Raw genomic sequence first — 21,874 nt, 5'->3', positions numbered from 1 at the left:
ATGCCCTCCTCTGTCAAATGTCCCTCACTCCCCCATGCCCCACTGGATCACTGCTCCCAACTCTCTTGGGTATCTGGAAACTGGAGACATGCTCTCTGGCTCGTGAGCCCTCCCCACGACTAAACCCATTTGACCCTGTCAAAACTGTCCCCATCACGATGTGCACCTTGTGAGCTGCCATTAGCAATGTGCTTCCACGCCCCATGTCCCACTGGACTTATGCTCATGATGTGTGGGAAGCCACAGACACAAGCGAGTTCTAGTCCCAGCCCTACTGCTTGCCAGCTGTGACACCTAGGACAAGACATCTATTCCCTTCTCTGGGACTCCTCAACTCCCCTTCCTTTCAAAGCCCAAATCTCCAGATGACGTCATCAGCACACACTGTTGTCTTCCCTCCTCACTTCCCATTCAGGCATCAACACAAGCCAGCTCAGCACCTGCCCTGTCTCTCCTGGAACTGCTGTCAAGGTCACCAGTGGCATTTGTATTGTGTTTTGAGTTGTAGAATGAAGATTTTTTTGGTTTTGTTTTGTTTCCTTCTGGAATTTGATTGTCACAATGATCTTAAAAACAAAAGCTAACCAAACAAATTAAGAACAATTTTTAGGGGGAGGAGGGGATAAAGGAGAACGATGGAGGGGGCGAATTCAACTATGATACATTGTAAGAACTTTTGTAAATGTCACAATGTACCCCAGTACAACAATATAATTAAAAAACGTGTAAAAGAAAAAAATGCCTAAAAAGTAAAACATAAAATAAATGTTGCCAAATTTAAAAAAGGAACAATTTTTAAACTAGGCCATTTAGCTTAGGATAGAGAAGGTGAGGCATGGGAAACAGGAGCCAGGAATTCAGAGGTAAACACTGTATTGATGAATAGCTTGATTAAAAGCACACTGACACTATTTTCTCTAAGCTTCACACTCCCTCACTGAGCTGCAGCACAGAATGAAAAAGCAGGGCTGGTGGTGTGACTCGTGTGACTAAAGTAGTCAAGCAGGAAGCCAAGTTCAAACCCCAGTGCCACCAAAACATCAAAAGCAGTTCTCTCCCCCTGACTTTGCCTGCTTGGTCAAATGACCACTATTCTCTGGGAACCAATTCAGAACATCTTAAAGACACTTACCCCGGGCACAAAACATTTGGCAAATGAATCCTTTGATTACAGAAGCTTTTGCAAAGGAAAAATACTTACCTTAAGGAAGGACATCTGTCTTAATAAGAGCATTTGATGAAACCCATCCTATATTTAAAGGGATACTCAGAACAGACATCTATGACACAATGGCCCAAATTTAGTAAACCAACTAGATTTGATATGTCTGGGCCCAACTCATAATGTCAAAGCAGTATAACAGCAAAAATGGCTAAAACATGCCAGGTGTCCAGAACAAAGGGGAACATTCATCCTAAGTCGACTTTAAATTGTGGAATTTTTTTTCTTTTGATGGGACTGGGATTTGAACTCAGGGCTTCAAAGCAGATTCTCTGCAATTTGAGCCACACCGCCAGTCCCTATGGTGACTTCAAACCAAACCCATAGCCCACTCTGTCGTCCATAAATACCCTGATGTAAGCACACTCAGCACACCTCATGTGCTCGCACCTGTGTCCTTGCCTTTGCTTTGCTTTACTAATCAACTTTCCTGGTCTCACCTCTACATGTCCTAAAATTCTTTTTTTGTGACTACATCGGGACCCCAATAGACAAGCTGAGGACCTCTCCTGGTAACCTCCTTGGCCCACCTTCGTCCTGGTGACAGAAGTGTGAAGTTTGGAGTCAAACCTTCAAACCTCGCTTTCCACATATGTCAAATGAAGGAAATAATAGAATTGCCTTATAGAACGGTGGCAAGGATATAAGATCCCATGCAATGTTAATGTTATCATCTCCTTACTATAGTCCCTATTTACTATATACAACTCATCCTCCATATCTGCAAGTTCCACGCCTGCATCCACAGATGCAACCAACCGCCAATAGAAAATATCTGAAAAAACTCACGTCTGCCCTAAGCTTGTGCAGACTTTTTCTCATCATTATTTTCTAAACAATACAGTTTGATAACCGAATGCATTTACACTGCATTAGACATTGTAAGTAATCTAGAGCCGATTTAAAGCATACAGGTGGGTATGGGTGGTGTCTCTGCAAATACTACATCATTCTCTATGAGCATCTGCGGATTATGCAACCAATTGCCTGCGGGAACTGAGGAAGGACTGAAATTCACAACAGAGAATTATTAGGAAATCTCTGGTTTGTTCCCTCCCGGCCACTAGGAGGCGCACGTGGAGAACAGGCCAAAGGGTCCAGAAACCGGAAATGGCTTCCACTTTTGGCGGAAGTAGGTTCCCACCCACCAGGTCTTAGCTTAGAATGAACCCCAAGTTTTCTGTGTGGTCCCAAGAGAAGGCAATCCCTAGATATTAATATGCCTAGATACTAATGTCTAATGCAACACAGATGCACTTCGCATTTTTTGCTGCATTACTTCTGGCACGTCTTTATTTTCATTGAAGGACCCAAAGCCGGAAGTGCTTCACTTTTCCCTGCCAGGACCCAGAGGTTACGCTCCCATCAGCCCTTGCGCGTCACCCTCCCCTCCCTCTTCCTCGGCGCTGCCTCCGTGGTGGCTGCCATCTCCTACTCGGTGAGTCCCAATCGTTCCCCATCCGTCTTCTTATGGTCCCCATCAGGCCTCATCGCTCCCTGGTGAGAATGGCTCCCTTCTTGCGCTGTCATCTCCGTGGGTACTGACGCTGTTGGCTTGCTGGAACGTGCATCGTAACAGCGATGCGGCCCGGGGTCGTCTTGGGGCTTTGCTTCCCGGGGCCGCTTGCCTTATGGGGACCACTTGGGGTCAGTCAGAGGCCGCGGACAGCTTGTTTGGTCCTTGGAGCACGAGGTGCTAGTTCGGGCTAGACTTTGGAGGCTCCCAGCGGCCGTGGAGCGAGCGGAGGGGTCCGGCGTGACAGCCCAGGCGGCCCGTGTGTACTGCGCCGCGCCCGCGCTCCTTCGCTCCACCCTTTAGCCCTGGGCTGCCAGGACCGTCCGCTCGGTTAGCAGTTCCGGTGGTGGGTCGGGACCAACGGGATCGTGAAGATGTTACTAGTACTCCCTGCTCTCCCGGGTGTCATGGTGCCGGGGTGTTGGATTCCTGCTGAGTGCCGAGCAAAGTAAACTACAGGAAGGGCGCCGCAGTAAGAAAAGCGGGGTAGCCGGGGAGTCCATCTTGGGTAGGAAACTTTAGGGCGGAGCTGACGCTGTCCAGGTAGAGCAGGGCCCACGGGCGGGAGGGTGGGTGGAGGTTCTGTGTGGTGGAGGCTGCTGCAGAGCCAGCACTGCATGCGTTCGGCGTGGCTGGGGATCTTAGAAGGGTGGGGTTTGCTGCTCCTTGCGAGCTAGGTCTTAGTGTTGGGTTTTAGGCCAGTTGTGGGCATAAGTGCCAGAGCTGTGAGTGGGTGAGGTGACCCTAACCTCCTGGGATCGCGTCTGGAGAGTGGCTCGTATTCTGCCAGCTTCGGAAACAGGAGGGAAAGCAAGCCCGGCAGAGGCACCCATTCCATTCCCAGCTGGCTCAGTAGCTGGTGATTGGAAGACACTCTGCAACATGGCGCAGGCACTCGGCAGGAAACCCTCTTTCCAAGGTTCTTCTCTAACCTGGACTTACTCCGCTCTCAAGGCATCATGGCTGCCCTCAGACCTCTGGTGAAGCCCAAGATCGTGAAAAAGAGGACCAAGAAGTTCATCCGGCACCAGTCAGACCGCTATGTCAAAATTAAGGTGGGTGCTTGCAGGTGGGAGTGTGTGCTGGCTAAGCTGTTGCTGTTGCATTTTATTCAGAGCCTTAGCTTCTGCCGGCGAACTGGCTTGTAGTTGACCTGGGAGCTCTTGAATGTGCCTTTCTGGGTTCTTGAGATGATTAAAGGGCTGTGTGTTTGTATAATGTTTGAGGCCTGAGGACTGCAGGAGAGGGAAGTTGTCTGGTTTTATGGATGAGAGCAGGGTGCACAGCTGTGCCCTCATGTCACACCCAATCTGTTCTTACTTAACCATTGCTTACAAGTGAATGGGACTGCATTTCTAATGTTTAGAACATAAGCAGCAGAAAGTCCTGTCATCCGTGGACAGCACCTGGTTGACATTGAATCTGTTCCTTTTTCCCTGCTCTAAGAGGAAGAGCTGCACAGAGAGTAAGTAACTATCTGGGGTTTTTTCAGCGTAACTGGCGGAAACCTAGGGGTATTGACAACCGAGTGCGGAGACGATTCAAGGGCCAGATCTTGATGCCCAACATCGGTTACGGGAGCAACAAGAAAACAAAGCACATGCTGCCCAGTGGCTTCCGGAAGTTCCTGGTCCACAATGTCAAGGAGCTGGAAGTGCTTCTGATGTGTAACAAGTGAGTGGGGTCCCAGCTCTGGCTTAGCGGGCCAGGGGTCTGCAGCCTGTGAGTGTTTCTGGAAGGAACTGTAGACTCTGGGGTGCTGGAGGAGTAGTTGTGTGTTTGTGGAAATGGAAGGTGGTTCCCTGTGGGAATTTAGTGGCTGCTTATTAAGGAGTTCAAAATGGTTCCTCTGTTTCAGAGGGGGGAGACCTTTGTCCTTACAAGTGTAGAGACTCAGGGAAAAAAGGACTTTGCGTGACAGAGTGAGCACTGCAGCATCCTTTTGGCAGACCTTTCTAGAATGCTGCTCTATGTGAGGGTGGGAGGAAACCACACTGCCTTGTACCTAAGGGACACTGGATTCAGTGCTGAGCAGACTTCCAAAGGCTTAAGGAAAGGCTCGCACCTGCCTGGGGCAGGGCTGTAGAGCCCCGTTCGATCTGAGGGGAGAGGAAAGGAAGAAGGCCCAGGCAGAAAGCATGCTCTACAAGGTGGGGAGTCAGGGCTGCAGATGTTTTGAATAAGTGAGGTGAGCCCAAGGTGAGTGCCGTATGAGGCCTTGGTAGTATTTATCACACAGTTTTATTTTCCTCCTGTCCGGGTAAATGGAAGCCAGAAAGCTCCACTGTCCCAGGTAATGTAAAGGACACGGACAGTGTGACTGAGTGGAAATGTGTGTGTTTACAAAGATCTTTTCTCCAGGGTGGCTGTAGACACAATATAAATGAAGGAAGCCAGTGATCTGAGTTGGCCAGGTCATTGTAAGGTTGGATGCTTAACCAGGCATCGAAGTGCTGGAAATTTCTTTTGGAAAAGGTGAATGTAGGAATCGTAAATATCCAAATCACAGTGGGCAGGTCCACAGCTGAATTCTCAAAGACAGATACAATTTGGTATCTGTGTTGTGACAAAGTAGTCTTCATTTGTAGTGCAAATGTTGCTGATAGAAACATTTCTTTTACATGCAAAATATTTTAGGAGTAACTTGGCAGTGTTTCTCAGACCCAGAGAAATATTCTGTGACATATGACCCACAAGTTCTATCTCTGGGCATTTATCCCTACGTGTCCACAAAGCAGATCCTTGCAGCAGTGGCCAATTGGAAAACAATAGGAAGGTAGTGAGTGGTTGAGTCCATTCAGAATGATTGATTGTGCAACAGTGTGGGAAATGCTACTGACATTAAGATGGCACGTAAGTGCAGGTGGACAAGGATGAGTTTCATGAGAGTGAAAAGAAATGCAATGTGTTTTGTCAAAAACTATGAAAGGTTACAACTACTTTGACCTTTAGTGTGCTGTTCTATGTGAAATCAAAATTCTGCCTAGAGTTAGTGTGTGGTTATTTTTTAGTGGTTCTGGGGTTTGAACTCAGGTGCTCTAACACTTGAGCAACTCCACTAGCCCTTTTTTGTGTTACGGTGTTTTGAGATAGGGTCTAGCAAACTATTTGCCCAGGCTGGCTTTGAACTACAATTCTACTAATCTTTGTCTTCTGAGTAGCTAGGATTACAGATAGGAACCACAGACACTCAGTAGGAATCTGGTTATTAAGGCTGTTTTCTCAGAGTTCTTGAGAAGTGTTTACCTGCTGCCTCGCTTAAGTCATTCAGTCCTGCTTCTCTGGCTGGAATGGCTTTCAGGGGTTGGGAACTGACTGTTCAAAACGTCTCTGGCTTCATCAGTCACCTCATCAAACTAGAAGCCAGTCAGATTCTTGGTCACTTTGCAGAGTTTCAAAACTTCTGACATACAAGGCCAAGTACCTTGAAACTGTTGAGTTGGGTTCGTTCACCAGAGAGTCTGAGGGGAAAACTTTAGAACCTGGAGTCTGGACGTGTTTTCATAATGGCCCTGCCCGTTGTGCTACTTGGGAAGTCTTGGTGTCGTCTGTAAAGTGGAAGTAGTACCCATCTCGCAGGCTACGGTGAGGACTTGATGAGTGCTTTGTAAACTAGAGCTCCTGTGTCACTGCCGGAGCCTCCACCACAATGCCAGCAGTTGAGGGGCAGGATTGGCCGTCTGTTTGGCACCTCCCTGGTGGCATTTCCAGGGGCCTCTTCCCCACTTGCTTGCTTCCCTCCCAGATCTTACTGTGCCGAGATCGCACACAACGTTTCCTCGAAGAACCGCAAAGCCATCGTGGAAAGAGCGGCCCAGCTGGCCATCAGAGTCACCAACCCCAACGCCAGGCTGCGCAGTGAAGAAAACGAATAGACGGCCCACGTGTGTGTTTTATTTGTGCTTAAATAAACCTTCAAAAACTGTCATCTGGCATTTCCTTCCTTTGGTTTTAGTTCTCGTTTTCTTGATGGGCTTTGACAACTTGTCAGAGGTGTTTTTTGCCTTTTCATACCCTGCAGAATCTTCCATCTGGAGGGGGTTTGTAAAAGGCCTGGATTCTTGCACAGGAAGTTGGGCCTTGGACTCTAGACTAGCCTGAGTCAGCTGCAGGTGGAGTGGGGAAAGGCTTGGCCCTCATACCATACACTTAGGCAGCACTGAGTCATGTTTAGTCTCACCAACGCGGATTTATAAGCACCTGTGGTTCTTGAGAGAACTGGGAAATGTGCATAAAAGCATCAGATGGACTTCAGCGCCCTTGAGTTCTTTCATGGTGTTCCTAGGGTACTGTAATTTCTGTCCAGAAGTCCACAACAGGGAGATACAGCCTGCTTTTACATGATCGGCCCTGGGTACTTGGAAGACAGCAGCCTTCCAAGGTCTGGGATATGACTGATGATAGACCTGGTCAGTGCTCAGAGTTCATGATGCTGAGCAACCTTGGTGATTTCAGTCATGAATCTTACTGCTGTTTTTAGATTCCACTTTTGGAAAAGGCAGTATTTGTACATGGGAGCACAGATCAGAGGGATACAGCGACAACATAAAACACTGCCCCTCTTTTCATGAGATCCCATCAGCAAGAAAGAGCCTCACCAGGTGCGCTCAACCCTTGGACCTTGAGAACTGAACTAAACAAACCTTTACAAAGTGAAGTGGGGAGGAGACATTAGTAACTAGACTTTGCTTTCTAGCCTTACTCTCTAATTATAGTCAACCTACCAGAAAAACGGTGCTGGCTACAAAATGACCCTTTCTAGGTGTCCCAGTCATGATAATGTAATAAGTCCCTTAGTTCCAGTAGGTGAATGTCTTCCAGGTTGCCTTACTGCTGGTCAAAATCTATTCTTGGATATTTGTGCAGTGAACTGGTCACTTCCAGGACTTTAAACCAACTCGATTGTGTTACAGTAGTAACAAGAATTGTGGAAAATGTAACAACTTAGAATCCGTTCTTTATTAACTTCAGATGTCACAGAAAATACTTTGGCCTGACATTTATATTTGTGTATCTTTGATACTAAAAACTAGACATATTTGAAACCCTTCAGAAGGACACAAGCCTGTGGTTATGTCTGGGTGGTAGAGGAGTTAGAAATGAAACATTAGGTTCAAGATTGTCCAAATCCCCCACCCCATCCTCCCTGCAAAACAAAACAAAAAGAAACCTTGGTGTCCTCTCAGTTTCTGATTCACTGCTGTCATGTAGAAATAAAAGCATTCTGAGCTGGGGTGTAGTCAGTGATAGAGTGCTTGACTAGCATGTACAAGGCCCTGGGCTCAATCCCCAGCACCAAAGAAAAATTAGAATGGAACTAAGTTGGGGTGTTTTTGGGGGGGATTGTTCTGGGGTGGAATCCAGGGCCTGGCACATGGAAGGTAAGCTGCTCTGCCAGAGCCACACCTCCTTCACAGGTGTCCCTCCAAAGCACTAATGGCACTCGGTTCAGATGTGAAGTGGGAGTGAGAAAGCTGGGACACATGGCTATGAGCACAGTGGATTTGCCAGCTTGAGACACAGGAACCAGGGTAACTGGAGGGGTGTGGTGTGAGGGTCACTAGAAACTCACCGTAATTCTCTGAATGACCATCTTGAGGTAAAGGACCCACTGTTGCCAGCCTCGCAGATTGGACCGGACCGAGGGCCTGTGAGCTTGGGTCCCTGGAGAAGGCACTGTGCACCCCCACCAGGGGCAGGAGGCCCCCAGTGAGGTGAGGGAAAGGCAGAAGAAGCCTGCGGGGTCGGGGATGAGGCCTGGGGCTTGCAGGGGCTCCTCAGGCTGGGCCCAAGCTGGGGAAAACTAGCTGAGCTCCATGAAATCCATGCTAGGGGCGGGAGTAGAATCCTGGATGCTCTCAAACAAGGTGGTAAGCTCGGGGTTGGTTCGGATTTGGGCAGAGAAGTCGGCCATGATGGGGCTTTTCCCCACCTCGGGGATGGTCAGCAGGGCAGCTACCGCCCTCATGGCAGAGCGCTTCAGTTCATCTTGCTTTTCAAACTCCTGCTTCACGGAGCCGGCCTTGACCTAAAATGGGAGGCAAGGGAAGGGGAGGAGTAGACCTCTACAGAGCCACCCATCCCCACAAGCTCCCCCTAAGCGGGGCTGGTTTGGCTTTCCACCTGTTTGCTTCCCTGATGGGCCTCTGCCCTTCAGGTCACCTGCAGTGTGGCCAAGGGGGGCTGTGACCAGCCCATCCAAATCGCCTACCTTTCCTTTCAGCAATTACCATTCCGGCAGAGATAGCGGGGACGGTAAGCGCAGGGTACTGCCAGTGCTTACAGCCCACCTGGGCGCCCCTGACCACACTGAATCGCTACTGAGATGGGTCCCTGCCCCTGGGAGCTGCTGTGCTCTGCACACACAGCTAGAGAAAATCAGAATTGCCTCCCAAGGTTTGTTTCCTTCTTCCCATCTCCTGTGAATTCAGAGCATCTCAGTAGTTTCTCCACTGCTCAAGAGTAAAGTTCAACTTAACTACGCTGAGCAATTCCCATCGAGAATGCTGTAGTAGGCCAGAGCTGGGTGCTGGGCCCAGACAGTCCTGGGTTCAAATGGCTGGCCCCCAAGAGCTGTGACTTCAGGTGGCTGCTTCCTTGGGCTCTGTTCCCCATCTGTAAGTAAGCTTTCTCTTCAAAGCATTGCTGAGGACTAACTGACCACCCAGGTCCATCTCCCTTCTCTGAAAGCCCTGTGGCCAGATGGGCTTGGAATCCAGGATCGGGGAGGAGGGTGGTGTTGAAAAGATAATGCTAGGGCCAAACACGGTGGTACATGGCTATAATCCAGGCACTCAGGAGGCTGAGGTAGGCCAGCCTGGGCTACGACACAGGAAGACCTTCTCTCGAATAAAAACAAAACAAAGTACTGTGAAGATAACATTTCAGCGGTGTCTGGCATAATACCCTACACTCAAATGTGTCACTACTTCCTCCACGGTACGTTATGTTACAGAAGGAGGGAACAAGGTCTGTTGCTGAGTAAGTTCTTCAAGCGCTTTTGGTGTTCAGAGCTTTGTAGAGTTAGAATGGTGGACCATGGACTGATTGGATACAAAGTGTTAATGATTTAAACTTACAGGTCAAGTTTCAATTAATGAGCCACTAGTTTTAATCTGTTTCATCCACATAAAATTTCAGCTTTGGGGAAAAGTAACTTGAAAATCCCTGCTTGTGCATGGTGGGGTGCACCTGTAGTCCCAGCACTTTGGGAGGCTGAGGCGAGAGGATGGCTGGAGCCTCAGAGTTTAAGGTTAACTTGGGCAACACGGGGAAGGCCCATCTCAAAAAGGAAGGAAACAGAAAAGAAAACCATTGCTCTCCTTTAAGCTCCAACCTAAAAAATACTTGGCCCTTTTCTGGTTAGTGCCTGCCCTCTCACAGCCTTTCATTCACCAGGTCTTCACTGGAACCCCTTCTCTGGGTTCAGGCTCTTGTCCCCTACACTGCAGCTCCCTCCTCAGGACCTTGAGACACTCCAGTCTAGCAGTGACCTTGTCCTTGATCACTTAATCAATCACAAGGGTTGTGGCCAGCTGCCCAGCTAGGATTTGAGCAGACTGGGAAGAGTGAGCCCATCACATAGTGTCCTTGGTATCTTTCAAAGCCAAGTCCTCAAGAGGTGCTTACTTCATGAAAAAAAAAAAAAGCAGCTGGGTTTGGAGCTGACTCTGGTGAATGACTTCACCTGTGAGTCTCTGTTCCCATGTGGCAACGGTGAGAACAGAAGCATGTCCCAGGGCCATGTAAGGAGAGAGCAGCGGCTCACCCACCACTGCAGTACATTCATGGTGCACGGTGAAACAACGACTAACGAGGCTCAGAGAACACAGCAGGTGGCCCGGGGCTGCACAAGGGCTTACCTTGGCAGTGCAGGTGGCCCTGAGTGGCTCGATGAGCCGGTCCACCCTCTGTAAGACAGGTGCAGGACATAGGGTAGCCAGCCGGGCCAGCATGATGAAGGTCAGCATCTGCCCAGGAGAAAGGAGGCAGAGGTCTCAGTGACACGGTGGGAGAATAAGCAGAGCCCAAGTCCAAACCAGCATGGACTCCCTCCCTCCCTGAGCCTCAGCTTTCTTGTCTAGAACATGTAAGTGGTGACAATGAACATGGCCAGCTACGCCTTGCTGTCCAGTGGATGACTGGGTAAGAAGAGGCACCAGGGAGGGGGTAGGTCGCAAGTTCAGGTGCCCCTGGGATCAGGTGACCCTGTCCATGAGGGAAGAGGCTCACGGGGGCTCGAGCACAAGCTCCACCTGCAGCAGCTACTCAGCGCCAGCTGACGTGGCCAGGTGGGCGAGTGGCTCTGGAGATGTTCTCGGTGTCTCCCAAGGTTCACATGCTGGAAACTTGGTCCCCAACCTTACCCAGGTGAGGCCTTGTGGGAGGTGGTTAGGTCACTGGGGGCACTGCCTTGGGAAGGGATTGATGTAGTCCTTGGAGGATCCTAGCTAGTTCCCGCCTGGGTCCTGAGAACCTCCTGCCTCACCATACGAAGTCTCCTGCATACGCTCCTGTCACGTGATACCATCTGCCACAGGCCTGCACCAGAACCAAGCAGATGCCAACACTGTGCTCTTAGCACTCAGAAAGGTGAGCTAAATAAACCTTTTTTCTTTGGTGGTAGCAGAGTTTGAACTCAGGGCCTTGTGCTTGCTAGGTAGGTGCTCTACTACTTAAGCCATGCCCCAGCCCTTTTTTGCTTTAATTATTTTTTTGATAGAGACTCCAGTTTTGACCCGGGTTGCTTTGGACCATGAAATACTCCTACCTATGGCCTCCCACTTAGCTGGGATCACAGATGCTTGGCACCTTTCCTGGCTTGTTGGTTGAGATGGGGTCTTGCTAATGCTTTGCCTGGGCTGACTTTGAACCTTGATTCTCCTGATCTCTACCGCCTGAGTAGATGGTATTACAGAGCAGTGTGCACCACCATGTCCAGCTAAGCCTTTTTTTCTTAATAGCATACCCTGCTGCAGGTACTTTGCTATAGCAGCAGAAAACAGACTAATACACTGAGAATGAGGGTGTATAGTTCAGTACCAATGGATTGTTTTCAAAAGAAATCCCTATTTTCCTTTGTTAGTGGGACTCCAGTTTGAACTCAGGGCTTTACACTTGCAAAGTGGGTGCTCTACCGCTTGAGCCACTCCTCCAGTCCATTTTACTCTGGTTGTTTTGGAGCTGGGGTGTCGTGAACTATTTGCCCGGGGCTGGCCTCGAACCTCCCTCCTCCTGAACTCAGCCTCCCAAGTAGGTAGGATTACAGATGCAAGCCACATTGTACTGGCAAGAAATCCCTATTTTCATGTGAAATGTCTTAATTTTTGAATGTTGGTACCTGCATTAAAAAAATCAACACAAAATAAAAACTGCAAGCCACTTAAACATGGCTACAGGTCAGGATTTAGCCTGTAGGAGGGTAACTGACACTGGCAAATGCCCACAAGTGATGCACGGCACAGAGGGCAGCTGTCTGACAAGCCCCACAGCATGTGTTGGGGCCATCACAGCAGAAAGCATCATGAACCTCAGGAGGCGGTACATGTGAGGTGGCTCACGCCTGCAGTCCCCGCACTCGGGAGGCTGATGTGGGAGGCTGATGTAGGAGGATCTTGAATTTGAGGCCAGCCTGGGCAACATAGCAAGAATCTGTCTCAAAGAAAAAACAAAAAAAGCTGTATGAGCTATGATTCTTAACTCCTGTGCTTCCTGACTTGTGCCTCAAACTGGCCAAGTCTCCCGTCTCTCTCGCTGAAGAAGTGAAGACCTGAAGACACGGTGAGTGCCGCAGAGACGTCACCCTTGCCCCCCTAGCTTCAGAGGGGTTCATGGCAAACGGGCCTGGCCTGCTCCCCTGGAGGCCTGCTCCCCTGGAGAGCTGTCAAGAGGAGGGCATGAGGGCCAGGTGTGGTGGCTCACACTTGTAATCCTAGTGTTTTGAGAGATGGAGATCGGACAGAGGATCGTTGTCCACGGCCAGCTCAAGCAAAAGCTGGTGAGACCCTCCCTACCTGAAAAACAAACAAAGCAGACAGCAGGGTGGGCGGAGTGGTTCAAGTGATAGAGCGCCTGCCTAGCAAGTGTGAGGCCCTGAGTTCAAACCCCAGTACCCCCACCCCAAAAAGAAAGTTACAATGGAACCTGAGCGTGTAGCTCTGTGGCATCGTACATGCTTAGCGTACTCCAGGGCCTGGGTGGGTTTAATCCCCAGCATTAAAACAGAAAAAGGTTAAAATGGTAAATTTTGCGTTTTGCATATGCATTACAATGAAAAGGCAACTGCTCCTATTACGATGTGAGTAGACTTCAGCACTTTCTGCAATGAAGAAACCTGCCTCTTCCAGGTCCTGGTGGCCCCACCTTTGCCCACAGGTAAAGAAACGGCCCAAAGGTCCAGCACTGTTATCGAAACAGCACATCTTGGTGACCGTCCAGCTCACTGTGCGATGCTGCTGGCGCTCCGTGACCAGAGGGACACAATCAGTCTGTTGTGTGGGTTCTCCATGATGGACATTTAGGGAGTCACCACCTTTCCCTGTTCCCAGAGGGCTGTGGGGGCAACGCTGTATGGGAGAGACTCTGGCACATGAAGGAGTGGCCCAGAGGCTCTGCACGTGGTGACGTGAGATAAGCCCAGGCAAGTGTGTCTGGGGTCTGACATCTCTAAACACTGCAAACCGTCCTGCTAAGAGTATGCCTGTGCGTGCTCCCACGGAAGGGGTCTGAAACCTGGTGCCGTTTTCTTTCTTTCTTTGTTTTGTTTTGGTTTTTGGCAGGATTGGGGTTTGAACTCAGGGCTTCACGATTGCAAAGCTGGCACTCTACTGCTTGAGCCATGACTCTAGCCCATTTTACTCTGGTTATTTTGGAGATGGGTCTTGTGAACTATTTGCTCGGGATGGCCTTGAACTAGATCTTCCCAGTCTCAGCCTCCCAAATAGCTAGGATTACAGGCGTGAGCCACAGCACCCAGCTGGCTCCCTTTTCTTATCAGAGAATAACAAGCTGCTGTCATGGGTGCCTGGAGGAGGGTCTGTGGCACTTCTGGCTGTCCCTTGCCAGGGTGGGCAGGGGCCTGGCCAGGGGTGCACTCCTACCCGGATGTCATAGTGGTCCTTCAGTCCATCCTCCACATGGTTCAGGAACTCACAGATGTCCAGCTGGCCCAGGCAGCTCTCCAGCAGCGAGTACATGCACTCAAAGGCTGCCTTCCGCACATCCAACCCATCGTCCACTGTGTGCCTGAAGGGCCCCATCTCCACCTGCAGGACAGAATGACATCTGAGGAGGTGGCCCAGGGTGGAAGAACACCACCCCCTTCCTGCTACACAGCACACCTGTGTTCCACACCGTGTCCCCGCCACAGGTCATGCCTCATGGACTCAAGTGTCACGCCTTTGCTCAGCTCAAGATGCCAGCAACAATAAACATGACCGTTAGAGCTACTGAGAGCGCGCTGTCTGAGGGTCAGGCTGTACTGAATGCTTGACAAAGGACATCTTTTTGTGTGTGTGGTGCTGGGGATCAAAGCCAGGGCCTCGTGCTAAGCACACACTGTACAACTGAGCTGCACCCTCAGCCCGACAGACGATACCTTTCTCAAGCACCACAGATGCTCCCAGGAAGAAGGCGCTATCACTAACCCCTTTAATGTGGAAGGAAACTAAGGCTGAGAGGTTCATGAACTGGCCAAAGGACACAGCTGGAAAAAGGCCAAACCAGAATTACAAACCCAGGTCTCTCTCAGGCTTTTTACCACGAGGCTCAGCTTTTAATGGTAAACTCCTTCTCGTGCCTCAAAACACAGCTACAACGCCCCTCTCTTTTGCGAAGCTTTTCCAACCCCTCTAATGAGTTACTTCTTCCTCGGTGATGCCTGGCAGTTGGGACCTTGTTATGTCACTGTGATGGCTTAGTTGTCCAGTCACCTTTACACTGTGCCTCTCAACCCCTCTCTCTGCCCTAGGCAGGCAGCAGGGCGGATACCTCTCTCCTCCAGGAGGCCACGCAAGCTCCTTGCTGGCAGAAACCACATCTGATCCAACTCGGAGCCCTAGCATTCGGACTCAGCTGCTGGGTGCCAGCACCTGCAGCTGGGGCGTTCCTATGTACAATGCTTGGCATGGGACCAGCCATTCTGGGATTTCAGTTTTCTGGATTTTGGAGTATTTGCACATCCATAAGGTGAGACTGTGGAGTTGGGACCCAAGTCTACACAAAATTAATGTTTTACATGACCTTACATACACAGCACAAAAATCATTTTATATATATTTAGGGGGCCTGCATTTTGACTGTGACCCATCACACGAAGTCAGGTGTGGGACTTTCCCCTTGTGGCACCAGGTTGACACACAAAAAGTTTCCAAATTTGGAGTATATCAGACGTTGGATTTTTAGATCAGCCATGTGAGCACCCGTTTACATCCCCGGAGGGTCCTGAGCCCTGCTAGGACTTCACTCACTGACTCCTTGTGACAGCCCTGTGAGGCCCTGGGAAGAAACAGGTTCAGTCGGATCAGGCTACCAGCCCTGCCAGGGAGGCACCAGAAGTGGCAGCAGCCCAGATTTCCCAGGGGACAGCTAACAAGGAGCTGGCCAGCACAGGAGCGCTGCTCAGCCCCGCACCTCTCGAATGAGGTCCCGGCGGATCTTGGTCTCCTGGTAGAGGAGGGGCAGGATGTCGTCCAGCAGGTCCCGGACCAGCGAGGGTTTATTGTGCACAGCTGAGTTGAAGAAGGCCAGAGTGGCCCGGCGCACACTCAGGTCTGGGTCCTGCAGGCTCTCCATGAACTCTCCTGCAGAGGACAATGACAGGGGCACGGAGCCAACATGCAAATCCATCTCCCCACAGCACCCTGGTTACTGTGAGCTGTGCAGCCCTGACACCTGGCTTCCCTCTGGACATTCCTACATGACTACGGGACCTTGGAGAGCCTTGATGACCTCATCTGTAAAATGGGGAGCTCCATGGTAGGACGGGGTGGCTTTTAGGCAGAGTGCCTGGCTCAGAGGAAGGACTCTGTGAGCGCATTCATGTTACACCTGAGGCTCCTGAAGACAGGAGGGCGAAATGCTGTGAGCGTCACAGCACCATTCACAGGGTGCCTTGTGTGCAGGTTAGACTTTCGAGAACTTTGCTAGTGCTTTATTTTTCTGGGGAGCTGGGAATTGAACCCATGGCCTTGTGCATGCTAAAAAGGTGCTTTACCACAAGCTATACCCCAGTCCCCTAGAACTTCGCTAGTATTTTTTTAAATTAAATTTTAACTGATAAATAAGAACATTAAAATGGCTGAGCACTGGTGGCTCACGCCTGTAATCCTAGCTACACAGGAGGCAGAGATCAGGAGGATCATGGTTCATAGCCAGACTGGGCAAGTAGTTCACGAGACCCTATCTCAAAAAAAAAAAAAACAAAAAACAAATCCATCATTTCAAAAAAAAAAAAAAGGGCTGGAGGAGTGGCTCAAGATGTAGGCTGTGAGTTCAAACCCCAGTACCAAAACCAAAAACAAACAAACAAACAAAAGATACCACTTGGCAAATAACCGTGATTGCTGATTCAGGCAAGAAACAAGGACGGAGGCAGAAATCGGAGGAGGAGGAGGATCTGTACATAGACTCAAACAGACTCATTCCAAAGGAAGAAAAGGAGCTTTGTTAATTTTAGTTTTTGGTGAAGATGGAATTTAGGGCTCTGCACAAGATGGGCACACGATCTACCTCTGCAGTAAAATAATGATGGAGTGGAGACACCTGGCAGTGTCCAACTCAACCAGGTGCACCAGGAAGGATGCAGTCTCACAGCAGAGGGCTCCACCCCAGCACAGGGAACCTCTGGGCCCTTCCTACTGTGCCACACTGGCTACCAGAGTCCTCCTCCTCTTTGGCGAGAACCCAGCTATGGGAAACTGGCAAGACGTGAGTTCAAAACCCCTCTCAGAGAATCAGTTCCCTCATCTGTAAAATGGGGCCAGTGCCACATACCACACAGGGGTCTGTGAGAATCAACGGTGATGAACTGAATTAAAGGCCATAATCTCGCACCTGATGCAGTGAGGGCTCAAGATCTAGGGTTCACACATACAAAGCCAAACTCAAAACTTCCCAGTGGAGGCCTCTGGAGGTGCCAGCCATGTGCAGCTCAGGCAAGACAGGGGAAGTCCAGCTGGGAGGTGTGCCTGCTGGGTTGGGACACGGAATGAAGCCACCACATCTTGCTGGAGAATGTGACCGCCAGTTCAGAGTGTGGTCACATCACTGACCCTTTCGTCTTGCACAGCCCCCAGCAGGTGGGATCAGCACCGCTACTTCATAGCTGAGGATGAGACACCTGCCCATACTCACAAGCCAGGGAATAGCAGCGCCAAGAATCAACGCCAAAGCTGGTGAGCACCACGCCCTCTCGGGGCTCCACGTAGCTGCCCTTCCTGGACAAAGAGGGCTGGGATTCTGGTGTGGTCCCATGACAGGCCACAGGATCCAGGCACAGAAGGGTGAGGAGCAGCCTGGCTCTGTAGAACCCAAGGGAGGGCAAGGCCTCCTCCCAGCATTCCTCTGGCCAGAGGCCCTCAGACAGGGGTGGCTGGGTGCTCACAGGCTCAGGTATGCCAGTCCTCCACTTTCTGGAGCTTGTGCCTTTACAGAGCATGTTTTCCCCCAGTAGCCTGTGCTCTTTCCAGGTGGGCACCATGCCCACTTGATGGGTAAGGACACTGAGGCCCAGCAGGGAGAGGAGCATGCTAAGCCCACCCAACAATTCAAACCCAGGTCTCCCAACGTAAGACTCAGGCCCTTCTGCCCAAAGGGGAAGCAATGTGACCTTCAGGTCTCTGACCACCCTGGGCTAAGTGTATGAGCACCGGGGAAGGCAGGAAAGGTGCTCACCGATGAAGCTCTTCAGGAGCTGGTCGATGGGGTGGGGCTGGTCTGAGATGAGGAACTTCACTGCTGTGATGACCGTGCTCCGGGTATGTGGCTGACCTGCAGGACAAAAGGGGGCCATTCAGCAAGAAGCAGACCAACCTGGAGTATGCAGCTGCAACTGCACCCCTTCCCCACTTGCAATACCCCCTCCTGACTCTGGGGAAGCTAATGCGACCGTTCTCCTTGGCAGTCTTGAACCTGCCCTGCATTCTTCCTCCTGTGGCTGAGAAAGAACTGGCAGTTCTGAGGTGATGGTACCCAAGACGGTGCTTGCTCGCTACAGATAGGCTTCCCTCCCGCCTTGAGGCCACACCACAGTTTCTCCCAGTGAATCATGACGCTCCTATTAACCTCAGGCCACACAGTGAATCCTGAGTTCCTGGCCGGGTACTTCCTGCTGGGCCTCAGTGTCCAGCAAGGCCCCAGTCTGCTTCTGACAGGCTGGAGGCCAAGGAGATTCCCACAATTCAGAGCACCCTCAGCTTGGTGATGAAAAACTCATTTATTCTGCTTTGCTGCTCACTTTCTGAGTGGAGAGGCTGAAGAATGGCAGGGAGGTGCATTTCCCTTACTGATGACAGAAACGTGCCAGGAGATCCCTGACTCTAAATTGCTTGCTATGACTCGAGAATTGAGTATTAGAAAAACACTGGGGCTGGCAGAGTGGCTGAAGCAGTAGAGCACCTGCCTAGCAAGCGTGAGGCCCTGAGTTCAAACCCCAGTACCACAGAAAAAAAAAAAGAAAAAGAAAGAAAGAAAAAACAAGCCAGCCAGGTGCAGTGGCTCATACACGTAATCCTAGATACTCAGAAGACAGAGGCAGGAGGATATTGGTTTGAACCCAGCCTGGACAAAGATGTGGACAGCCTGTCTCAAAACAAAGTAAGGGCCAGACCCAACAGCACACACCTGTCATTCCAGCTACATGGGAGGTGTAGGTAGAAGGATCACAGCCTGAGCAAAAGCTTGAGTTCCTATCCAAAAAATAACTAAAAAACAAAAAAGGGCTGACTGGGTGGGGGTGGCTCAAGTGGGAGAACACCTGCCTAGCAAGGCAGTTCAAACCCCAGTACCACCAAAAAGAAAGAAAGAAAGAAAGAAAAAGCTAAGAAAAAAAAGAAAAGGCAAAGGCAAACAACAGCAGGGAGGAGGATGGAGTCTAGGAGGGGTGTGTGCAGGGAGAGCCCACCAGAAGTTCCAGGAACTTGCTAGGAGCAGGCCACTAATTTGGGTCCTAACCTTACCAACAGCAGGTGGTAAGAAGGAAATGTGGCCAGGTAGCTGGCTCTGTACGTGGGACAGAAATCAATCAGTGCCTAGAGAAAGCAGGACTCTTCCTCTTGAGACTCTTGTCTCTCAAGATTCCTCGTGCAATGTGATAGATGACGTCCGTAACAATGTGCTCCCTTGTCCACGGGTGACCAGGAACCGAGCAACTCCAACAGGTCTTAGCTGTAACACTGACACACGCAGCATCAAGAGCAGCATTAACTCGGGTGCCACACACAGAGCCTCACGGGCGTCACGTCAGTCAGTGCACCTGCTGCTCCCATCAGGGACCTGCGGAGGCCTGGAGGCCTTTGATACTGAGGCTCTCACACGTAAGAACCCACAACCCACCTGCCTGCCTTCTCTGGGAGGTCTGAAACACCCTGACATATCCCGACATGACATGACACACCTGCCCTCCTGGTTCCTGCCTGCCCCTCTCCAAATCCCAGGGCCATGCCGTGCATCCCAGCATACACTGGCGCTTGCTCTTGGCACGAGCTGGCCTGAGTATGCTCGCTGCCCCTCCACAGCCCCGGCCCCTCAGAGAAGCACTTTGGTTAGCCTTCGCCTGGCATCCAAACCAAGGATTGCGAAAATGGCCTCATGAATTTTCATACTGTACAGCTGTTCCTTGGGATCCTCAGGGGACTGGTTTCAGGACCCATGTGGATACCAAAACTCAAGCATGCTCAAGTCTCAAGTTCCTTCTATAAAATGGTCTGCTATTTGCACAGAACTGAAACACATCCTCCTGTGTTTTTTCTTTTTGTGGCACTGGGGCTTGAACTCAGGGCTTCATGCTTGCTAAGCAGGTGCTCTGCCACCAGAGCAGCTCCTCCAGTTCCCTCCCCTGTACTTTGAGTCAGCTCTAGGTTACTAGAATGGCTGTGTCACAACAGGAAGAAAGACCATATGTGCTCAGTACAGACACTTTTTTTTCGAATGTTTTCAATCCAGGGTTGGTTGACTGTGGATGCAGCACCCTTGGCAAAAGGGCTGATTGTACTTTCAACAGGGACACATCAAAGGCTCTGTCTGTCCCCTTTGTCCCAGAGATCCTGCAGAAGAAAGTCTGTAAGCCTCGGGGACACAGAGCCTCCCACTGTGGGTCTTCTGCCATGATGCATGGACATTCTGGAATGCAGTGACGAAGCTCACTCAGCACAAGCCCCCTTTGCCTGTGTCTGTGCCTTACCTGCAGCAAGCTGCTTCCGGAAGCGGGGCAGAAGGAACGGGGGGTTCACAAGCACCAGCTTCCCAATGCACTCGGCCACCACGCCCCGGGTGCCCTCCTCAGCGCCCTCGCAGTGCTGGAAGAGCAGCGCCCAGACATCCTCGGCGTAGGGCTTCAGGCTGTCGGGCTGGGCGGCCCCCAGGGCCTCCCTGAGTGCGATCAGCAGCAGGTACTGCCGCCGGGGCTCAGCCTCGATCTGTGCCAGCAGGAAGGGCAGGAAGTCGGGCAGGTTGCCAGCACCCACGCGGCCCAGTGCGTAGGAAGCTGCGGCCCTCACATCCTCACTGGGCGACCCCAGGGCTTCCAGGAGCACAGTCTTCAGCTCCCGCTGGGGGCCAGGCCCCGCCACTTGGCCCACCTCGGCCAGTGACAGGAACGCCAGGACCTTGACCCCCGTGCTTGAGTGGGGTGACCTGGCATCGCTGACCAGGCGGCTGGCAGTGCCTGCCGCCTCTTGGGGGCAGGCAGCCGAGAGGGCAGCCACACACCGGGCCAGTGAGTGGAACACCTGCTTGTGCAGGCCAGTCCCACCGTCCCCAGTCTGGTCATAAACAGGTGCAGTGAGCAGGGCGATGAGCTCAGCGTAGTCCACACATGGGGGCCGGGTCCCCACCAGCGCCTGTAGGAACCCTTCTGTGGCTGCCAGCACCCCGGCAGGCAGCAGGGGCGACTGTAGCAACTGCAGCAGCTCTGCCAGTACCGGGCCACTGACCTCCACCAGAGAGGTCGGCTGGGCCTGAGTCACTGTGGCAAGGAAGTCCACAGCCAGCTGAGCTACATGCATGTCATTCTCGCTGACCAGAGCTGGCAACTCAGCCAGCACTGCCCGCACAGCAGGTGGTGGGAGGCTGAGTCCCTGACTCTGAGCCAGGGCATCCAGGGCAGCCAGTGTGGCCAGCCGCAGTGCCCGCTGGTTCTTGCGCAGGAATGAAGCCAGGATGGGCAGTGCCTCGGCCAGGATGAGCCGCAGGTCGAGCTGTAATGGGGACTTGGCCACCAGCGTCAGTGCCTTAACAGCAGGCAGCCGGGTGATCTCATTCTTCAGGCGCTCCAGGAGGAGCAGCAGCGTGGGCTCCAGATCATCCCCAAGCCGGTCACCCAGGTGGCCCACGAGGTGGCCCATGCAGGAGATGGCCCGCTCCTTCACCTCCTGGTCCAGGTCAGTGGCACGGAGTCGTGCCAGAGTGGCTGTGGACATCTCCCCAACATACGGCTCAGGGTCCAGCATCCGAGGCCTATCCAGTGGCCACAAGGCCCTCACCAGCACCTGGAGCACCAGCAGGGCCTCGGCTGCAATCTTGTAGAAAGGGTCGGCCACACAGGCCAGCACAGGTGGCAGGAGGGTGGGCAGGTGTGGATGGAAGGACTCGGCTGGTTCTGTGCCCAGCAGGCTCTGCAGGAAGGCCAGGGCATCCATGCGGATGGTAGAGCTGCTGGATCGGTCAGCCAGGGAGAAGACGATGCCTGTGGGTAGATACAACATGGGTTACAGAGCCACAGAGCCTGACCCAACACGGCCCTCCACGGAAGCAGGATGGAGTAGCCACAGACCTTAAACTCTTCTGCAGAAGCTTTGAGAGGCTACTGATTGGCTAGGGGACAGAGCACAGGGAATTAGGCTGGAGCCCACCCTGATAGTGGTGGGGAGTCACCACAGGGGTGTCAGCCTGGGAATGGGGGATGCTTAATTCAAGCAGAG

The 21,874-nt window shown here is 51.6% G+C and overlaps 2 protein-coding genes and 1 non-coding gene across 4 annotated transcripts in view; 2 read left to right on the top strand and 1 right to left on the bottom strand.

Annotated features, from left to right (window-relative positions):
• The first annotated feature begins 2,550 nt into the window (after positions 1-2,550).
• On the top strand, positions 2,551-6,666 carry Rpl32 (ribosomal protein L32). 2 transcript variants are annotated; one of them, XM_020175608.2, is made up of 4 exons: positions 2,551-2,660; positions 3,693-3,793; positions 4,231-4,412; positions 6,484-6,666. In XM_020175608.2, exons 2-4 carry the CDS (start codon positions 3,698-3,700, stop codon positions 6,611-6,613), a joined length of 408 nt encoding a protein of 135 aa, XP_020031197.1. In that variant the 5' UTR covers positions 2,551-2,660; positions 3,693-3,697; the 3' UTR covers positions 6,614-6,666. The 2 variants fall into 2 exon arrangements, with proteins under 2 accessions (XP_020031197.1, XP_020031198.1); XM_020175609.2 differs by having other exon boundaries at positions 2,574-2,722.
• On the top strand, positions 3,485-3,624 carry LOC141413203 (small nucleolar RNA SNORA7). Its single transcript, XR_012438011.1, has one exon. It is a non-coding gene; the product is annotated as a small nucleolar RNA SNORA7 (small nucleolar RNA).
• A 1,009-nt stretch (positions 6,667-7,675) lies between the features above and the next one.
• Cand2 (cullin associated and neddylation dissociated 2 (putative)) overlaps positions 7,676-21,874 on the bottom strand; it is a 30,211-nt gene continuing 16,012 nt past the window's right edge. Inside the window, exons 10-15 of the mRNA XM_020177154.2 lie at positions 20,137-21,639; positions 17,631-17,726; positions 15,369-15,538; positions 13,838-14,002; positions 10,601-10,708; positions 7,676-8,766 (exon numbers count right to left, since the gene is read on the bottom strand). Coding sequence (XP_020032743.2) covers positions 8,542-8,766; positions 10,601-10,708; positions 13,838-14,002; positions 15,369-15,538; positions 17,631-17,726; positions 20,137-21,639 — 2,267 coding nt within the window. The 3' untranslated portion in view covers positions 7,676-8,541. The remainder of the gene's footprint in view (positions 8,767-10,600; positions 10,709-13,837; positions 14,003-15,368; positions 15,539-17,630; positions 17,727-20,136; positions 21,640-21,874) is intronic.

This window comes from Castor canadensis, chromosome 10 (assembly GCF_047511655.1).
Source record: "Castor canadensis chromosome 10, mCasCan1.hap1v2, whole genome shotgun sequence".
NCBI lineage: Eukaryota > Metazoa > Chordata > Mammalia > Rodentia > Castoridae > Castor > Castor canadensis.
This window is presented reverse-complemented; position numbering and strand designations above follow the sequence as displayed.